We start from the raw sequence: 18,820 nt of genomic DNA on the forward strand, positions 1-18,820 counted from the left end.
TCTGTGTGTGTGCACATCTATCTGTGTGTGTGCACATCTATCTGTGTGTGTATGCACATCTATCTTTGTGTCTGTGTGTCTGTGTGTGTGTGTGCACATCTATCTGTGTGTCTGTGTGTGTGTGTGCACATCTATCTTTGTGTCTGTGTGTGTGAATTTCTGTGTGTGTGCACATCTATCTGTGTGTGTGTGCACATCTATCTGTGTGTCTGTGTGTGCTCTTGTGCTATGCTTCCCCAGCAGTAACTCTGGCTTTGTTTCTCCAGGAATTGGACTATGAAGAAATGAAGAAGCTAGACTTGAGCATCCTTGTCACTAACAAAGCAGCTTTCCACAAGTCCATTCTGAGCAAGTACAAGCCCACGCCCATTCCCATCACTGTCAAGGTCAAGAACGTGGTCGAAGGCATTCATTTCAAGAGCAGCGTAGTCTCTGTCCGAGCTAGTGAGGCAATGGATAGATCCAGCCTCAGCAAGTCGATTGGAAAATTTCAAGTTTTTGATGAAGACACAGGACAAGCAGCTAAAGTAACGTAAGGCGTGGTTGTGAGTGTATTTCCGGGTTTCAATTCCCTTACATGCCTGTTTGATGGAATTTCTGTTTGTAAAACTTTGCATGCCTCACAATCACCTGTAGATCCATTTCCAGAGGTTCTGACACCCTTTTCTAGCCTCTGAGGGTACCTGCTCCTATCCATACACAGATAAGCACACTTATACATAATTTAATATTAAAATAAAAACCTTTTTAAAAACTTAACAAGGACAGCAAAAGAACCATATTTTTAATTTTTTTAGTGTGCTGTTGTGCTAATTATTCAATCAGTAACTTATTAATATTTGAGACACCACATAAGCTGATATCAAGCCTAAATGCAGAGTTCCACAATAGATTAATTACACAGCTCTTTAAGTGACATCACCTAATACATTCCATTGTGACATGTAGATTTACTGCTCAGACAACCGGATTATAATAGCTATGAAAATAGAAAAGTGGGGCAGACAATCAATAATGACTACTTTAAAATTCCTGATAGGGGCTGGAGAGATGGCTCAGTGGTTAGGAGCACTGACTGCTCTTCCAAAGGTCCTGAGTTCAAATCCCAGCAACCACATGGTGGCTCACAGTCATCCATAATGACATCTGATGCCCTCTTCTGGTGTGTCTGAAGACAGCTGCAGTGTACTTACATATAATAAATAAATAAATCTTTAAAATTCCTGATAGGATATTCAAAAGTACTTGTGAAAATCCAAACATGTTACCATTTCCTTTTTATACTTTTATTTTTACATTGTTAAGTATTGTTTTTTTATTAAGGCAGTATCATTAGCTCAGGCTGGCCTTGAACTCACTGTGTAGCCAAGGATAACCTTGAACTCCTGGTCCCTGTACTTTCACCTCTCTCTATAATTATTTACTAGGGACAATAATAAAAGGCATTAAAATGTAGTTCAAGTGTATGATTGGATTATCTCCAAATACTGTACACAAATATTACTATAAATTAGCCACCCGTTCTAGTGTGCTTAAATAGCTACTTAGTAGAAAATAAATTATTTGGCTGAACCAAGAGACTCATGTGTTTGGCTTGTGTTTCTATTTTTATTTGTTAAATTCAATTGTACTCACTGTACTATTCTTAAAATCTAATAAGAGCGTATCCTCTCTGCTTTTTGATTTTCCTCACTTGCAGAGAAAAAAAATGCAGGAGTGCATGATTTCATTTTTAATAAATTCTTCTTGAAAGCCATCATTCCTAACAATGTTTAGTTCCTTCCATTTAAGTCAACCACTAATTTTTTAAGTTATTTTTACATACTAACAATATCTCAATAGACTATATAGCATAAGCCTACCCGACATGCCTTGTGACATTCAAACCTAGTGTGTATAACAAGGTCATATGTACTGGGATAAAGATAAATTTGAAAGAAGTACAGATGTTAGTTCCAATGTATCCAGAATTAAAATTAATTTGCTGTTTGTGTTATAACAGATATGTAAAAGTGCAAGACACTGACAACTGGGTCTCTGTGGACTCCGTCACTTCAGAGATTAAGCTTGTAAAGATTCCTGACTTTGAATCTAGATATGTCCAAAATGGTACCTATACTGCAAAGGTTGTGGCCATATCCAAAGGTAAGTTTAATAAACAGATGCCTTTCCTGGTTAAATGCTTTTAGATTTTATCTTTCACCACCAGAAGTATTTGTCCTGACTGTGTATAAATGGCCTCATCAGTGGTTAAGGCTGTGTGCACATTTTTGCTTATTTATTTAGTAACTTTGCACTGATAGGAACCTGAGAGTTGCCTATGGGAGGTATCCTCGGTGCTTGGCACCCACTCCTTATCTGATTGGCTTCTGTACTGAATCTGTGTCCATGCTCAGTGATACACTCAGAAAGTCTGAACTCTCTCCTGCTTGGTTTCAAGATCATCCTCAAAAAACCATCACCGGCACCATCGTTATCACTGTTGAAGACATCAATGACAATTGTCCCGTACTGGTGGACTCTGTACGGAGTGTCTGTGAGGATGAACCCTATGTGAACGTCACTGCAGAGGATTTGGATGGGCCCCAGAACAGCGGGCCATTCAGCTTCTCCATCATTGACCAGCCTCCTGGAACGGCACAGAAGTGGAAAATAACGCACCAGGAAAGTAAGTATGTCAGCATCCGAGTGTAAGCGTGATGGAGAGCGAGGAGTTCATGTCAGAGGCCAATTCATGTGTCTTCTCAAATTATACTTCAATGCATCCCCAATGTAGACTTTAAGGGGGAAATAAAATGAGGGTCTGAACTCTAAGCCTAAAGTAGTACCTTAGCTCCTCATGTAGACCTGCGGAAAGTAAAGATGGTCCGGCTTGTCTTTAGGAGGTTGAGTTTTCTCCAAGTATCCTTTCAAGCACTTCTGTCATAACAAGCTGAAGAAACTGGAGACTTGGTCTGACACACATGCTAACCCAATGCTGGTAGACACAGTCAAACGCCTGTGTCTTGCACATAGTCCTCTTCTTGATGTGATCTTTTAGGTGTCTTTGGGACAGTCTCAAATGCAGAAAATTCTATCCAGAAGACTATTTATCAAGCAATGTTCATTTCAGAAAGGTTTATAACACAGTTATCAGCGACTGTCTATAGCTTACCTTAAAATAATTCAGAGAAAGATTTTGTTTGGTTTTCCTGCTATTTGTTGATGTTGTGTGGTTTGGTATTTGCTTTGTTTTAATACATGAATACAATTCATGTTCTCACAATCCAAGTACTTGGGAGGCAGAGGCAAGGGGACTCTTTTGAGATTTACTTTACTTCACATCAAGTTCCAGTGTGGTCTCCGTAGCAAGGCCTTGTCTCAAAGAAATAATGTCAGCAGAACAGCCCAGTGGGTGAAGGTCCTCGCTGCCAAGCCTGATTAATGAGTTCCACACCCAGGACCTACCTCTAACCTCCTCATGCTGATGGTGATGCTGGAACACGCAGATAGAGCCACCTCCACACTAAATAAGCAAATGTAACTTTCTTCTTTCAAGATATGACTTCAAAAAGTCCTTTTGGGGGGGGGGGGGTGAGAGGTGTTGTTTCTATTTGCTTGTTTTTGAGGCAGGATCTTACTCTGTTGCCTATGCTGGCCTCAAACTCTGCTGTTCTCCTGCCTCAATTTCCAGGTGCTAACGACTATTACTTACTTTGTCTTTTTTTCATGTGCCTCTCACTTTATTAAAATGCTTGTTTAAATAACATGAAATATCATTACCAAACTTTTTAACAAAAGAAAACAAAACAGCAGGTATAGAAAGAGAAGGTATTGTCACAAAATAAAAGACCAAGATAAAAATAAGACGGGCTTATCCTGAAAAGTATCAAAACTGAGGGTGACATCAGACAGTTTCTGCTACCTTTAAAAACTACTTTAATAACTTCTTTTTTAATAATTGGTAACACAAATGTCATGGAATGAACATGTTATTCACAGAAATGTCATCTCATGTATCATCGAATGCCCACTGGCTGGAGTGTGTGGTGGTTGTTCCTAGCATTTGATAGACCACACACATTAGATAATCTAATCACCGTGAAAGCTGTGTCCAACCCCGACCATCTTCTAGTTAATCTTTTGAAGTCTGTGGACACATTTTTGGTGAGCACAGAGAATGAATGCCAGGAGGAGCTGGGGAGAAAAAGCGTCCACCTGAGGCCACATTAAGACCTGTCTCTCCTCTCATCAGCCACCCATTTTCCATCCTCTTGTGTCTCCTCTCTGGCAGGTACCAGTGTGCTGCTGCAGCAGAGCGAGCGGAAGCGTGGGAGAAGTGAGATTCCCTTCCTCATTTCCGACAGCCAGGGCTTCAGCTGCCCGGAAAGACAGGTCCTTCAGCTCACCGTGTGCGAGTGTCTGAAGGGCGGTGGCTGTGTGGCTGCGCAGTATGACAACTATGTCGGGTTGGGCCCTGCCGCGATCGCTCTCATGATTCTAGCACTCCTGCTCCTGCTCCGTAAGTCTGTGTTCAGTGCCTTGATCAGTGTTAATAGGTCTTCAGAAAGGACTTGCCACACTCATGTGCCGTGTAGATAGAAGGTTATTTTTACATAAACAGTTTATTCCAATCCAAGTGTGCTTTGCGCTCTTCTCCTCTGCCCCCACTCTTGGCTGCTTGCCTTACCTCTGGCCAGCACTTGCGGCAGTCAACCCTTTTCAAAGCACCGCAATGTGCCCTCACAATGACAAGCTGTGCCCAGTCAGTCCTGTCTGCCCTCCGTTATTTCTGCCAAAGACCTGGCATCCCCTGCAGTTGCACTGTACTTGAACTTGGGCAGAGTACCACCTCCAAGACAGCCTTGGCTGTCTCCATGGAAAGAGGAGAAGCCTATTAAAGATATTTATAGATGTCTAGTTACGTGCACAGAACCCAACAGTTTACAAGGGACCTCTAGCCTGTCAGCTCTGTTTGGTTGTGGCTGATTTGTCTTACTTATGGTGGAGTCCGGCATGCATTTTTATCCAGGGATTTCACTCCCTGTCTTCCCATCCCGGCTTCTCTAAAGTCTGACCTGGCACTCAGCCCATGACACTTGATTACTACTGATTTTTAACAACAGTACTTAGGAGCTGGGTGTGTGGCTCCGCTGGTAGAGTGCTTATGTGGCATGCCGAGGTCCAACCTTCAAACTACATAAAACTAGATATGATGGTACACCTCATTTGTGATCCCAGAACTCGGGAAGTGAGAGGAGAAGGGTCTGGAGTTTAGGATCTTTCTCAGTTACATACCAAATTCAAGGCCAGCCTGGGCTATATAATACCCTATCTAGTTAATTAATTAATTAATTGGTAAATAAATAAATGTAAGCAAAAAAAAGAAAATGGTATTCAGGTAAGTCAAAGGTGAAGTGAAAGATCAGAGGGACAAGTCTTATGCAAACCCCCACTCTGAGATAAAATCCAATAGCCTTGATGGTCTAGAGTATGTTGATGTTTTATTCTGGGGTCTTTTCTCCCAGGGGTGTATGTGTGTGTGTGTGTGTGTGTGTGTGTGTGTGTGTGTGTGTGCACGCGTGCGCTCAAGCACATACACAGGCACACACAAATGCATGTTTTGTTTGTTTTCTTTGGATGGGGCTTTAGAGACAAGGTTTTACTCTGTAGCTCCTGCTGGCCTCAAACTTACAACAATCCTCCTGCTTCAGTCCCCCCAGGCATGGGAGAAATACTAAGTACTGGGAGAATCACAGGCATGTGCCACCACTCTTGGCTGCTTTTGATCCCTCTAATACATATCTCTTAGAAAGTAGGCTTGCAAAAAAAAAAAAATGGTGGAGTAGTTTAAATGATCTCATCCAGTCACAGTATTCTGCTTGGGGGACAGAGACAGGCTCTCTGTGATGAAGAAGACCTTTGGGTCAGAGGACTCTGTCTGCCTCTGGGCTTTGGTATAATTCAACCGAAGCAAGGTTGGAAAGATTGAATCAAAGTGTTGAATCAAAGTGATAAGGACAGAAAACAGAAAAATGAAGCTTCAAATATGTAAAGAGGGGGGTTTGAGAAGTCAAATGTGAATTCTAAATGACATGGATTTAGCTGGTGAATGGGCCTCTGACTCCTCTTTGCTGTGTACAGTGGTGCCGCTCTTGCTGTTGATATGCCACTGTGGAGGGGGCGCCAAAGGCTTCACCCCCATTCCTGGGACAATAGAGATGCTGCATCCTTGGAATAATGAAGGGGCACCCCCTGAGGACAAGGTCAGTACATCAGACAGTGATGCGATCTGCTACTGGTCTGATTTTATTGGGGGACATGGGGGGGACATGTAACTCAGACTAGCCTTGAACTCAAAACAATCCTCCTGCCTTGGACTCCCAAGTGTGGGGATTACAGCTATGAACCACCAGATTCTTTTATCAGTTTAAAGGTGTCGTACTTAGAGGATTTTGGCAACAGTTTTCAGCATGAAAGATTAACACAGCTATTAAGTTGTGAAATATATTCATTAAGAGCTGGCACTCAATTCTTAAAGCCCTTGCCATCTAGGAAGTAACAATGTCTGTAAGACTGAGCCCTACATCTGTAGGATCTGACAGTGTCACATTGAAATTGAAGGACCCAAGTGCTGTCCACTGCAAAACTGACCACTTGCTTGCTGGTAAGGAAAAAGCCCTATACCTATACCTTTCAAGGTCACAGGCACCTGTGTTGATGTTGTAGTGTGGCAGTGAAGACACAGCACTAGTCATCAGATCTCATGCATATACCTTTGTTAAACAACAGGTTGAAACGATAGCATATTCTCCCGTATGCCAGACCAGAGTGGAAAGGCCTTGAGTGTACTGTGGTATGCCCTGTGCTGATGAGAATGCAGACCAAAAAGCACCCGGTGATCCAAAGTACACAGAGCAAAGGACAGGGAGTGCACCCCACTATTAAATGATCCTTTTAATGCCAGGATTGGATCCACTTCCATTCTCAGTATATTCAGCTGACAGAGGTAAACTCCAACTCCCAAGGCTCTTATGAAGTGTGCCCAAATTCCTTTTTCTATTGCTTAATAGTTAGTTTCCCCATCTCTCCATGACTCTAGGTCTTTCCTCTCCATCTGCCACAAGTTCCACTTCCTGTAGGATATATGTATCAACATCAAGTGTCAGAAAGTCTAAGTGTAGCCAAAGTAGAACGTGGTGACACTCCATGTCCATCACTTTCCTTGTTACTAAGGCCAAAATAGCCTGACAAAGCGAATTAAGGAAGGACCGGCTTATTGCTTGAGAGATCCAATCCATCATGGCGAGAAAGGCTTGGTAGAAAAAGTGTGAAGAAGCTGGTCACATTGCATCTGCAGTTGGGAAGCAGAGAGCAGACAGGGAGTGATGTCAGGCTATAAAACCCCAAGGTCTACCTGCAGTGATCCACTTCTTTCAGTGAAGCTCCGCCTCCTAATGGTGCCACAACCTTTCAAAGCACCCCACCAACTGAGGACCAAGTAGTCAAACACATGAGCCTATGGGGGCATTTCATATTCAAACTGCAACACTACCCTATAACCCAAGTAGTTGGGAGACTAATGGAAAACAGTCACAAATTCAAGACCAGTCTAGACTACACCGTGAGATTTACTCTCAAACAGCTAAACAGAAAGATCAAATAACTGGATCGATCAACATGGATCCATCAGCCCATGCCCCCACTCTACCCTCTTCCTGCCCTTCCACAGACGGGTTTCCTCCTGGACACTAGCTCCTGTCCTCATACTAGAGCAAGCAGCTGAGACATCATGAACTGCCCTGTAGGCACATTTTCTGCAAGGTGTATATAGCATTTCTTGATCCTCTTTAGTCAGAAGGCAAGAGACTATCTCGTAGCAATGGAAGATTGGAAGTAGACTCTTTATTTTGAATGGCCATATGTCCAGCTGAAATTTCAGAGTTTTGTAACTGTCACTTAAGACCCTATAGGGAAGGCAGGTGCCATTGGTTCTGGTTAAGAGGGTAAACCAAGACCACATAAAGAAATCTAGGCTTTGTGTCCTCCTCTGGTTGTAGTCAGCTCTAAAGCAGGAAGAAGAAATCCTTTACAAGACTCCAGTGGATGTATCCCACCCCCACCCCCAGCTGTTTTCCTAATTTGCTTAGGAGGAGTAGTTCATCTCTAATTCCATCCACTTAGCTCACATCTTCCTGCCAAGTCCACACTGACCCTTTGTCTTCCGGATTCATTTCTGAGCTGTGTTCACCCCTAGGTGGTGCCATCGCTTCTGGTGGCCGATCATGCAGAGAGCTCGGCAGGGAGAGGCGGCGTAGGAGGTGCGATGCTCAAAGAAGGCATGATGAAAGGCAGTAGCTCAGCTTCTGTTACCAAAGGGCAGCATGAGCTGTCTGAGGTTGACGGAAGATGGGAAGAACACAGAAGCCTCCTCACTGCTGGGGCCACTCACCATGTAAGGACAGCAGGAACCATCGCTGTCAATGAAGCCGTAAGGACAAGAGCCACGGGGTCTTCCAGAGACATGAGTGGGGCTCGAGGAGCCGTTGCCATGAATGAGGAATTCCTAAGAAGTTACTTCACAGAGGTAAGCACCGGTTCCTATGGATGGTGATGAGGGAGACGTTTATATTAAAATATGAGATTCTAGATTACTAAGTGGGCTTTTCTGAGGGATAGTTAGTGGGGAAGTTTTATGGGGTTTTTTTGAGTTGTGTTTGCAGACGATGAGAAAGAGAGTTGGGACCCACTGAAATAACCAGTGGCTGAGTTAATTGGTGGTAACAAATGGCCCCACAATCTGCTTAGTTCTTTTTCTTCGTGTTTTTACCTGTCAGTTTGTTCCTGCTCTGCCCCATGTCATCTTCGTCGTAAGATGCACACACACTAAGAAAGCAGATTGAGCCAGGGAAGCTGTCACCTTGTGGCACAGGAAAAATGATAGTGGCCCAGGCATTGACTCTGGTGGCTACATGTCTCCTTGCTGGGATAAAACACCTGACAAACACATTGTTTTTCCTTTTTTAAAAGATTTATTTATTTTATATATGTGTGTACACTGTTGTTCTCTTCAAACACACCAGAAAAGGGCATCAGATCCCATTACAGATTGTTGTGAGCCATCATGTGGTTGCTAGGAATCGAACTCAGGACCTCTGGAAAGGCAGCCAGTGCTCTTAACCACTGAGCCATCTCTCCAGCCCCTGACAAACACATCCTAAGGAGGGAAGATGTGTTTATTTGGGCTCATGGTTTGAACCATTAATGACAGCCCATCATGGTGCAGAAGGCATGGTAATGGACTCATGAGACAAGTCATATTTGTCCTCATGCAGGAAGCAGAGAGAGATGAATGCTGGCTCTCAGCTCGTTCTCTTCTACTTTCCTTTTTATTTGCTTTGGAACCCCAGCCCTTGGAATGGTGCCACCCACATTTACGATGGTGACTCTGCCCTCCCCGTTCAAACCTCTTTGAAAACTGCCTCAGAGACACACCTAAAGGTGTGCTGCCAAGGTGATTCTAAATCCAGTCAAGTCAGTAGTGAAGATTAATCATCACAGGCTCTTTCAGACTCTGCCCCCTTCACAATTGCATTTCTTTGGTCAAAGAAAGTCATGTGACTATGATAAGTGACCATGGGTTAGAAAATACAACCCCTCTGCAAAAGCAGGTTTCACAGGAAGGAAGACAGAGATCATAATCTAAAACACTCAGGCTAATAAATCCACTTACATTTTTGTTTGTGGTGGGGAGGTGTTTGCTTGTCTTAATTGTATTGATTTTATGTGTATGGGTGTTTTGACTACATGTGTGTCTGAGTGCTGTGTGTGTGTGCAGTTCCAGTAGTGACCCAAAGAGGGGGCTAGAACCCTGGAACTGGAGGTACATGTGGTTATGTGCTGCCATGTGAGTGCTGGGAATCAAACCGAGGCCTTCTGGAAGAGCAACAAGTGCTCCGCACTAAGCCGTATTTCTAGCTCCACATTTTTGTAATTTATATGATAAACTTGTGACTCTGAAGGGAATACACACACACATACACACTCACACACATGAATCCTGAAAAAGTTACACAAAAGATTATCATATGTCATTGCTTGAGATTAACAATTGAAAATAGGACTAGAGATAAGTGTTTCACTTAGACAAAATTTATCCCAGAACACACTTCGTTACTAGGCAGAACCAAAAGGATTTATTTTATTTCAGAATGGGAACTAGTCAACTCATGCAGAAACATAACACTCCTACATATGTCAGTGATTTGTGACAGGAATCCAAAGCCTTAAAGCAAAAACTGCTGGAGAAATTGACGAATCCACAATTATAGTCAGACATTGAAAGGAGGAGTAGACAGGAAGTCAGTAAGGCTGTAAAGGAAATAGCAGCATTGTCAGCTGGCTGGATCTAGTTGACCTGGTACACAACAATTTAAATAGGTCTGGGAGCATTGCAGGGATAAGAACTTTACGCAGTAAAGGAGCTTAAAGCTCTATGTTCAATCTCCACCCACCCACCCACACACACACACCAAATAAAGAGAACTAGAATTTCAAAGTTATCATAAGACTGTCCTAAGAATCAATGGCTGGAAGTAGAGACACATAGCTGTAATTACAGCACGTGAGAGGCTAAGGCAAGAGGATCCAGGAGTTCAAGGTCCTGCATATAGAGTTTGAGGCCAGCCTGGGATACATAAAATCATGTCTCAAAGAGAGTAGAAGCTTTCCAGCATATCCGTTGTGTACACAGACTTTCACCAATTAGCATGTGACGTTACTTCCCATTCTGTCCATGACCCTCATAAACATACCTGTGTGCCTGCAAATACAGTGTGTGTATTCTCTATTACACACAGCACAGCTAACAAAGTAAGAAACTTAAAATTGATACAATGTACATTTCAGTTTAGACACTGATCAGTTCCGCGATAATGGCAGTCTTGTCAGGCAATGACATTTTCTATTCAGTGTCTAACTGGGTTACTAAAACACTATTCACTTTTAATCTGAAGTTTTACACCACCTTTTTTCATCTTTCATATTAACATTTTGTGAGATGGCATACCAACCATGATGTACGATGGCTTGATTGGGTTTCTCTTATGTTTCCTTGGAATTGGATTCAATTTTCTTTTCAGTTTTTGTATTATATCAATAAATAGCAAGCCTGTTTTTAAGTGAATTTGTGCTGGTAATGATCTGTCTCCATTCTTATTTTTGTTTAGAAAGCGGCCTCCTACAATGGGGAAGACGACCTTCACATGGCCAAAGACTGCCTTCTCGTTTACTCTCAGGAAGACACGGCCTCCCTCAGAGGCTCCGTCGGGTGCTGCAGTTTCATCGAGGGAGAGCTCGATGACCTGTTCCTAGATGATCTGGGCCTTAAATTCAAGACCTTAGCTGAAGTTTGCCTAGGTCGAAAGATCGATATGGATGTGGACATTGAACAGAGGCAGAAGCCGGTCAGAGAAGCGAGCATGAGTGCAGCTCCTGGTTCTCACTATGAGCAAGTGGTAACCAACTCAGAGAGCGCGTATTCCTCTACCACCGGCTTCCCTGCCCCCAAACCTCTGCACGAAGTGCACACAGAGAAAGTCACACAGGAAATCGTCACTGAGAGCTCTGTGTCTTCCAGGCAGAGTCAGAAGGTAGTACCGCCACCTGATCCTGTGGCTTCTGGTAATATTATAGTGACGGAAACTTCCTATGCCAAAGGCTCAGCAGTGCCACCCAGCACTGTGCTCCTGGCTCCCAGACAGCCACAGAGCCTGATCGTGACAGAGAGGGTGTATGCTCCAGCCTCCACCTTGGTGGATCAGCATTATGCCAATGAAGAAAATGTCCTTGTTACCGAACGAGTGATCCAGCCTAATGGGGGCATCCCTAAGCCCCTTGAGGTCACCCAGCATCTGAAAGATGCACAGTATGTAATGGTGAGGGAAAGAGAGAGCATCCTTGCTCCCAGCTCAGGCGTGCAGCCCACTCTGGCAATGCCCAGCGTGGCAGCAGGAGGACAGAATGTCACCGTGACAGAAAGAATACTGACTCCTGCTTCCACTCTGCAGTCCAGCTACCAGATTCCCAGTGAAACCTCCATCAAGGCTAGAAAGACTGTGCTCTCTAGTGTGGGAAGCATGGGTCCTCTGCCCAATTTAGATCTAGAGGAGTCTGATCATCCCAATTCTACTATAACCACATCTTCCACCAGGGTCACCAAGCATAGCACCATGCAACATTCTTACTCCTAAAGAGAAGCCGGCCACAGTCGGATCTGGACCTTAACTAGCGTCCACTGGATATGTGTGTCCATGCCCCTAATGTTAGAGCAGCCACACAAGACTTGCACATTGGAAAAACTCATTGACATGCCAAAGACACCATGTCTCAGGTAGGGTTGTATTTCAGAAATGCTCTGTGATTATTGGGGGATGGAGTTTAGATGCTAGTTCCTCGGTGCCTTTTAGTGTACTGTGCAAGCAATACTCGCAAACGGGACATGTAAAATTGAGTTCCAAGAACTTACAAAACTAAAGCAGGGTATCTAATTCATCAGGTCCCTGAGGCTGGGTCTCTGCACAATGCATTGATATTCAGCAGGGACAGTTCCACCCCTTACATTACAGAGCCACACAGGTTATAGGTACCAAATAGCACATCCACCCAGAGACACGTCTCCACTCTGCTTCATCTCCAGGTTCTGGTTCACTTTAACACTGGAACTCTGAGTAGAAAGAAAGAAAGAAAGAAAGAAAGAAAGAAAGAAAGAAAGAAAGAAAGAAAGGAAGGAAGGAAGGAAGGAAGGAAGGAAGGAAGGAAGGAAGGAAGGAAGAACAAACATTGGAGCCCTTTTTAATTGTCTAAAGTTGACAGACTTTAGAACATTGTCAGGATAAGAATACATAGTGTGTGTTTCTCTGCACATACCATGTCCTGTGAGCTGAAGAAAATGACTTCATATTTTTCCTCACTAACCAGAGGTCCTAAAAATGTTGAGCATTTCAAATTAGTTTTATAATCTAACTAATCATGATAGCCAAGTGTGGTGGTGCAGGCCTTTAGTCCAGAACTCAAGAAGCAGGCAAATCTCTCCAGGTTCTAGGCCAACCTGGTCTATATAAAGGGTTCCAGGACAGCCAGGGCTACATAGAAAAGCCCTGTCTCAAAAAAGCAAGCAAAACAAACAACAACAAATACTAGTAATAAGCCAGGATAAAATTCCTAGTTAACTTTTCTGTAATGTGATAGCAGTCTGTGAAGGAAAACCTCTTCACATATCTGTTTCTAATCTACAAGTTAATGCACTTAGGGGCTGGACAAATGACCAAGTGGTTAAGAGCACATTACTGACAGCTCTTGCAGAGAACCTACTTCAGTTTCTGACAACTACATACTATGGCTCACAGCCACCTCTAATTCCAACTCAAGGGATCTGATGCCCTCTAATGGACTCCAAAGACATTGCACTCACAGTTGAGTGGTTAGTGAGCAGCCATGTTCCACTCTTGAATCCTCATTGCCTCTCACAGTCACTTTATCTCTTGCCATTGACTGCCTTCCATACTCAGTGCCTCTCACAGAACCCCAGCCATTATCTATGGAGCAAGATAAGTTCCACAAACCACTCTTTTACAATTAGTCAAATATCAAGAAGACTCAGTAATTCTGAATTATGAACTTTACCACCTTGATATCTGACGTACTTGGCTGGTCATGAATTGATATACATGAATTAAATACTTTATCATAAAAACCCTTGAGTAATTGGCCCAATTTCATTCAACTTCCTTGCCTTGATTCTTTCAGGAAGTTGTTTGGACTCTACAGAACATCAATGGAAAATATTACATAACAAAAATTTGCTTCTAAAAAATAATGTTTCAAAACCTATGTATATATCAGTCATAATTTATATCCATGTTTCTCACCTAAAAAAAATGTTAAGAGTCATCAAATTTCTGGATATTTTGCTAGGAAAATGAAATTCTACACTTATTTTTTTGTAGACTTTTTAAAAAATGTTGTTTACATGAATTGTGTTTTGAAAAAAATATTATACTGTGCACCCTGTGATGCATGACGTGATTTTATGTATGGTCTGCTATGTGGGCAGAGGTCCCTCATTCCTGTGATCTGGAATTGTTTACTTGCTACAAAGTAAGCTTTGTGGGGATTTTGCTTTCATTTTCTTTGTAGCTGATGTTATTTTACCAAGTGTGCAGCAGGAATTACACCGCTGTGTGGAATTATAAAAACATCCCATGTGCAAAAAAAAAAAAAAAAAAAAAAAAAACCAAAAAAAAAAAAAATCCCATGTGCAAAAAAAAACCTAAAACTCAGTCTTGCGCGCCCCCTGGGTGGCTTTGAGGCTCCACTGCTCTTTTGTGCAGGGTATGGTCTTCCTTGTTTCCCCAAAGGGTGATTTGCATTAGTTTTTACATTTGTTCCTTGGGAGGTTTGCATTTGTGTGTGTATCCACGTAAAATATTTTAATAAAAAGGCCACCTTCTTTCAGAGTAACCTCTCTCCATGTCTTCCTACTGATATTTTACAAGGAATGTTACTATGTGGTAAAAAAGAGCTTCCTGGAGGCAGACGTTTCTTGGGCTTTGTTATTTAATATGATCTGCTTTGCTGGCCCAGCCAGCCTCTTTAGAAGAGCATTGCTAACCTTCATAAGAAGGGTAGTTACATTGAATATTAACATTGAATAGTCTTTCACTGTACATCCAGTGGTTTAAACGCTGTGCTCTTGACATGGGATGGAATTCTATCCCAATCAACCCAGGATTACCTGAAAATGTAGTAAACTAGACGTAGTTAATATTCCCGGCCCATTTAATATTGCAATACAGTTCCGAGCAAATGCATGGCACTTTGGCAGCAGCCTGCAGTTGGACCATCATCAGTTTGTGACTGGTTTTATTATTTTCTAAACTGAACTTTAAGCAAGTGCTTCTGTTTGGTCAGTCCAGGAGTTTTATTCTTAAGGAACTGAAGGTCCCCCTGACCAGAAAGAAATTACAGAAATCTCTTATAATTTACCAGAGAAGGAGGAAGCTCCCCGATCTGGCCCAAAGAGAGGATGTTTCTCTGCAATGTTTAGAGAGAGCTGTTTTAGTTGCTTATTACTTTTCACAACAAAGGATATGAGTCACTGCAGCAGCAGAAGAAAGAAACCATTTTCCTATGCTGGGACTCTAAGGAAATACATATTAATGAGAGAAAAAATAAGACCATTAGCATGTATAAGACACACGGAAAACTTTAGAATTGAGCAAGTAGAAAAAAAATGTTTAGAATTTGGGTTTGTATTTTTCAGAGCAAAACTTTAAATAAATTTAACAAACCATGGAGAGGGGCTAGCCTTGAACCAGACAAAGTTCAGAAAATTCCAGGGAACTTGGGCAAACAGGATTTACAGTCAGTAAAATGGATGCTTTTACTTGCAGATCAGCTTGGAGAGGGGTATCCTGTGATTGGCTGAGGTTACAAACAAAAGAAAGTAAGGCTTCTTTGTTTTTTACATAGCAGCCAAATGGCAGTTCAGTATATAAGGACTCAATTTATGGGGTTATTTTGTTTGTTTGTTTGTTTTGTTTTTTGAGACAGGGTTTCTCTGTATAGCCCTGGCTGTCCTGGAACTCACCTTGTAGACCAGGCTGGCCTCGAACTCAGAAATCCGCCTGCGTCTGCCTCCCGAGTGCTGGGATCAAAGGCGTGCGCCACCACGCCTGGCAATGGATGCCCGTTAGGCCAAAGTTAGTTCAACTGCATAACCACTTGGGCTGGCACAAAAGAAGAGTCATGTGGATAATCCACCATTTCCTACAGTGTGTAAGGACAGCCAGGTCTATACAGAGAAACCCTGTCTCAAAAAATAAACACACAAAAAAAGTTAAGAAAAGATTGTTATTAGGGGGTGGGGAGAGGGGTAAGATACCACGTCTGTTCTAGGCCTGGTAGTTCTCTGTCCCTGGGTCCATCTGACAAGTGTATAACAGGTTTTCTTCTGCTGTTTCTTTGGAAGTCTGCTACATCCACTCCAGTAGTAACTTGCATGACAGGCCCAGAAACCTGGATGCAGTCCTGAGGCAAAAAGTTCATGGCAACTTAGTCTCCTGGAACCATGGCATTCTGTATAACAAATGCTCTAAATTTGTCCTTGTTGGTGAATGGATCTGTGTGCTTTCTCTCAGTATTGTTTTATTATAGGTGTCTCCAAGCAATGACTTGCCAAATACCTAAGCAAAATTGCTTCCTGGCCTTCACCAGTGCCCTTGAGCCAACCCTGGACTTGGAATTCAGTAAGAATGTTGCCTATTCTGTGACATTCAGAATTGCCTCTAGTATTGTAAGAGAGATAGTGAGAGAAATCAGGCATTACTATCTACTACATAGAGTTAGAAATCTCAGGGCAAGCTTAGCAAAGTATACTTAGAATCTTCATTACAGTAAGGGATGGCAGACAACATTGCATATTAGAAGAAAGTTGGTGAGTTCTTTTGACAAATGGAGATTCCCTACAGATACTTAGAAGAGAAGTCAAGTTACTCCCAGATGCAGGAATTTACAAAGAGCAAGGAAGAAGGAAGGTTGTGGTCTAAGATGGAACTAGAGTACATACTTAGAACTACAGATAGCTGAGTCATGCACATACATAGGAATTTACAATGGCCTAGGGAGAAGGTGGACTATACAATAGACTAGAATTGGAACTACAGCAAGGGCATGAAGCCCTTGCCCCTGGCTTCTAAGATTAAGCTGACCTTAGGTGGGGCTCCTCTTGATTCCAGTTGTTCACATTGATTTTTATCCTAGTTGATTCCTGTTAGCTTTTTGTATGCATTCCTCTGTTTTGTGTAAAAGTCACTTATAAGACCCGTGCTCACTTGGAGACAAATTACATCCAGATACAGCACTCCCTTGTGTCCATGTCTGTTTGTCACCCTTTTCGTCGCCAACTCCTTGCCCACCTGTCCAGAACCCTAATTTCCTGAGGATTGAGGGGGCCAACTGAGGCTGGTCCGAGGCAGAAGTCAGATTCAGCGGAGACTCCTTCACTGATTCTGCCAGTGACGGGGTGGTAACATGAGTGCTGAAGGGGGTCTCTGAGTTTTTTTGAGAATACCTGACTCTTCTACCAGGGCTTCAACACAGGGCCATGGTTATCTTTCTTTATGCCTGCACATTGCTAATCAAATGTTGCCTCCTGTGCCTCACAACCCTTCACATCTCCTATCATGCAGCCTACTTGCTAAAATAAATTATCATCATCATAGACATTCAGAAACAAGCCCATAAGAGGGTGAGAATGGACTGGCATTGTTCCCCAGATCACAAAACACACCAACCCTTGAGCAAAGTCAAAGAAATGAGATGAGCTCCTCTTCAAACTCCAGACACGCCAGACAGACTGGATGGCATGCACACACCACCTGTGTCCCAGATACTCCAGAGCCATTCTTAGAAACTGGCACTGCAAGGCCAGCCAGAGTCACAAAGCAGAGAGTGAGGCTCAGAGAGTGTTGGGTCATCTTCAAAATGAGCAGAGAAAAATAGCGGTAGAGAGGAAGATTGAAAAACCCTTATTCCCTCGCTAAAGATGTTCATGACTATTGTGTTTATAAAAAGATAAAGGAGAGAGGAGATATGTTTTGGTGGATGTGTAGTCAGGTATGGGGGAAAGGGATGCATCCATGGGCCCATGCTGAGGCATTCCTTCCCCCTGAGGGACCAGCCACAGGCTGATAGAGTCCGTTATAGAGTTTATTCGGGGCATGGGGAGGGGAGTTAAGAGGGTAGTAGAGACAGAGAAAGGTGGAGAGTAGAGGAATTGAGGAGTAGAGGCCAGCCATGAGCACGCAGAGAGAGGGGGAAAGGGAATGGGCAGAGAGAGGGGAATGGGTGAGAGAACAGAGTAGGAATAAGAAGGCAAGAGCAAGAGAGAGCAGAGGGGGCAAGCAGCCCCTTTTATAGTGAGTCAGGCATACCTGGCTGTTGTCAGGTAACTGTAGGGCAGAGCTTAGACAAAATGCTAGCAACATCTTGACCTGATGCAAGGATAATCCAGTGTCAAGTGATGTGTGCTTCATTATACTATCAGGACACACACTCCTGGACAGAGACTTAAGACACTATTCACACATGTGAGGCATGAAGCTCTATGTACAGCTACATGTAACAGAACTCACATGAGAAAGCCAGTGCTATTGAAATGAACCAAAAAAGTCACATTCTGTGGCATAAAACCCCAATTCTTTGGAGGCATAATGTTTTCATACACTGTGTAAAGGTTATCCTTATGTTATCCAAACGCTGATTTCTTCCCCCTCACAGCTTGTTTCAATCCAGGCATGGCTTTGCTACATCTATTCTTAAAGCTCCTGTCTCAAGTGTGAATAAACATTGTTGTTCATTCTGTCTTGTTAATAAAAGCCAATGAGCCAATGCAGGGCTTTAGAGAGAGAATAGGTGGGACTTACAGTTCTAGGAGGGGTGGAGAAAGAGAGAGGAAGGAGACACGAAGGAAGTGAAGAAAAACATCAGGAAAAGAGAGCAGAACCAAGTAAGGATGAAAATTTTTATGTAAGATGGGAATGTGGTCTGGAGGAAGCCCGACTCTCCTAGGGGTTTAGAATGGATAATGATTGCTCAGTGTTTAGCCTGAGGCAATTTTAATAAATCTGAGTCTCTCTGTGTGGTTATTGGGGAAATAGTTGGTAAGAAATATAGCAGCCAGATTAATTCACTGTTTCTATTTATATTAAAAATAATTCCGAGAAAAGCACCTGGGAAGCTAGGGCGCAGGGTCGGCTGACACTCGCCAGCTACCCACAAC

General features: G+C 42.9%; 1 protein-coding gene and 1 long non-coding RNA gene across 2 annotated transcripts in view; one reads left to right on the forward strand and one right to left on the reverse strand.

Moving 5' to 3' along the window:
* The window catches only part of Dsg2 (desmoglein 2), a 49,775-nt gene extending 36,699 nt beyond the window's left edge, over positions 1–13,076 (forward strand). The window contains exons 9-15 of the mRNA XM_021150453.2: positions 267–532; positions 2,003–2,145; positions 2,441–2,668; positions 4,274–4,501; positions 6,124–6,245; positions 8,237–8,566; positions 11,208–13,076. Of these exons, the coding sequence (XP_021006112.1) occupies positions 267–532; positions 2,003–2,145; positions 2,441–2,668; positions 4,274–4,501; positions 6,124–6,245; positions 8,237–8,566; positions 11,208–12,230 (2,340 nt within the window). The 3' untranslated portion in view covers positions 12,231–13,076. The remainder of the gene's footprint in view (positions 1–266; positions 533–2,002; positions 2,146–2,440; positions 2,669–4,273; positions 4,502–6,123; positions 6,246–8,236; positions 8,567–11,207) is intronic.
* Positions 7,867–18,820, reverse strand: part of LOC115029868 — a 47,798-nt gene continuing 36,844 nt past the window's right edge. Inside the window, exons 2-3 of the long non-coding RNA XR_003835428.1 lie at positions 8,810–8,976; positions 7,867–8,580 (exon numbers count right to left, since the gene is read on the reverse strand). This is a non-coding gene — a long non-coding RNA (uncharacterized LOC115029868). The remainder of the gene's footprint in view (positions 8,581–8,809; positions 8,977–18,820) is intronic.

The sequence above is a fragment of the Mus caroli genome, chromosome 18 (genome assembly GCF_900094665.2).
Source record: "Mus caroli chromosome 18, CAROLI_EIJ_v1.1, whole genome shotgun sequence".
Taxonomy (NCBI): Eukaryota; Metazoa; Chordata; class Mammalia; order Rodentia; family Muridae; genus Mus; species Mus caroli.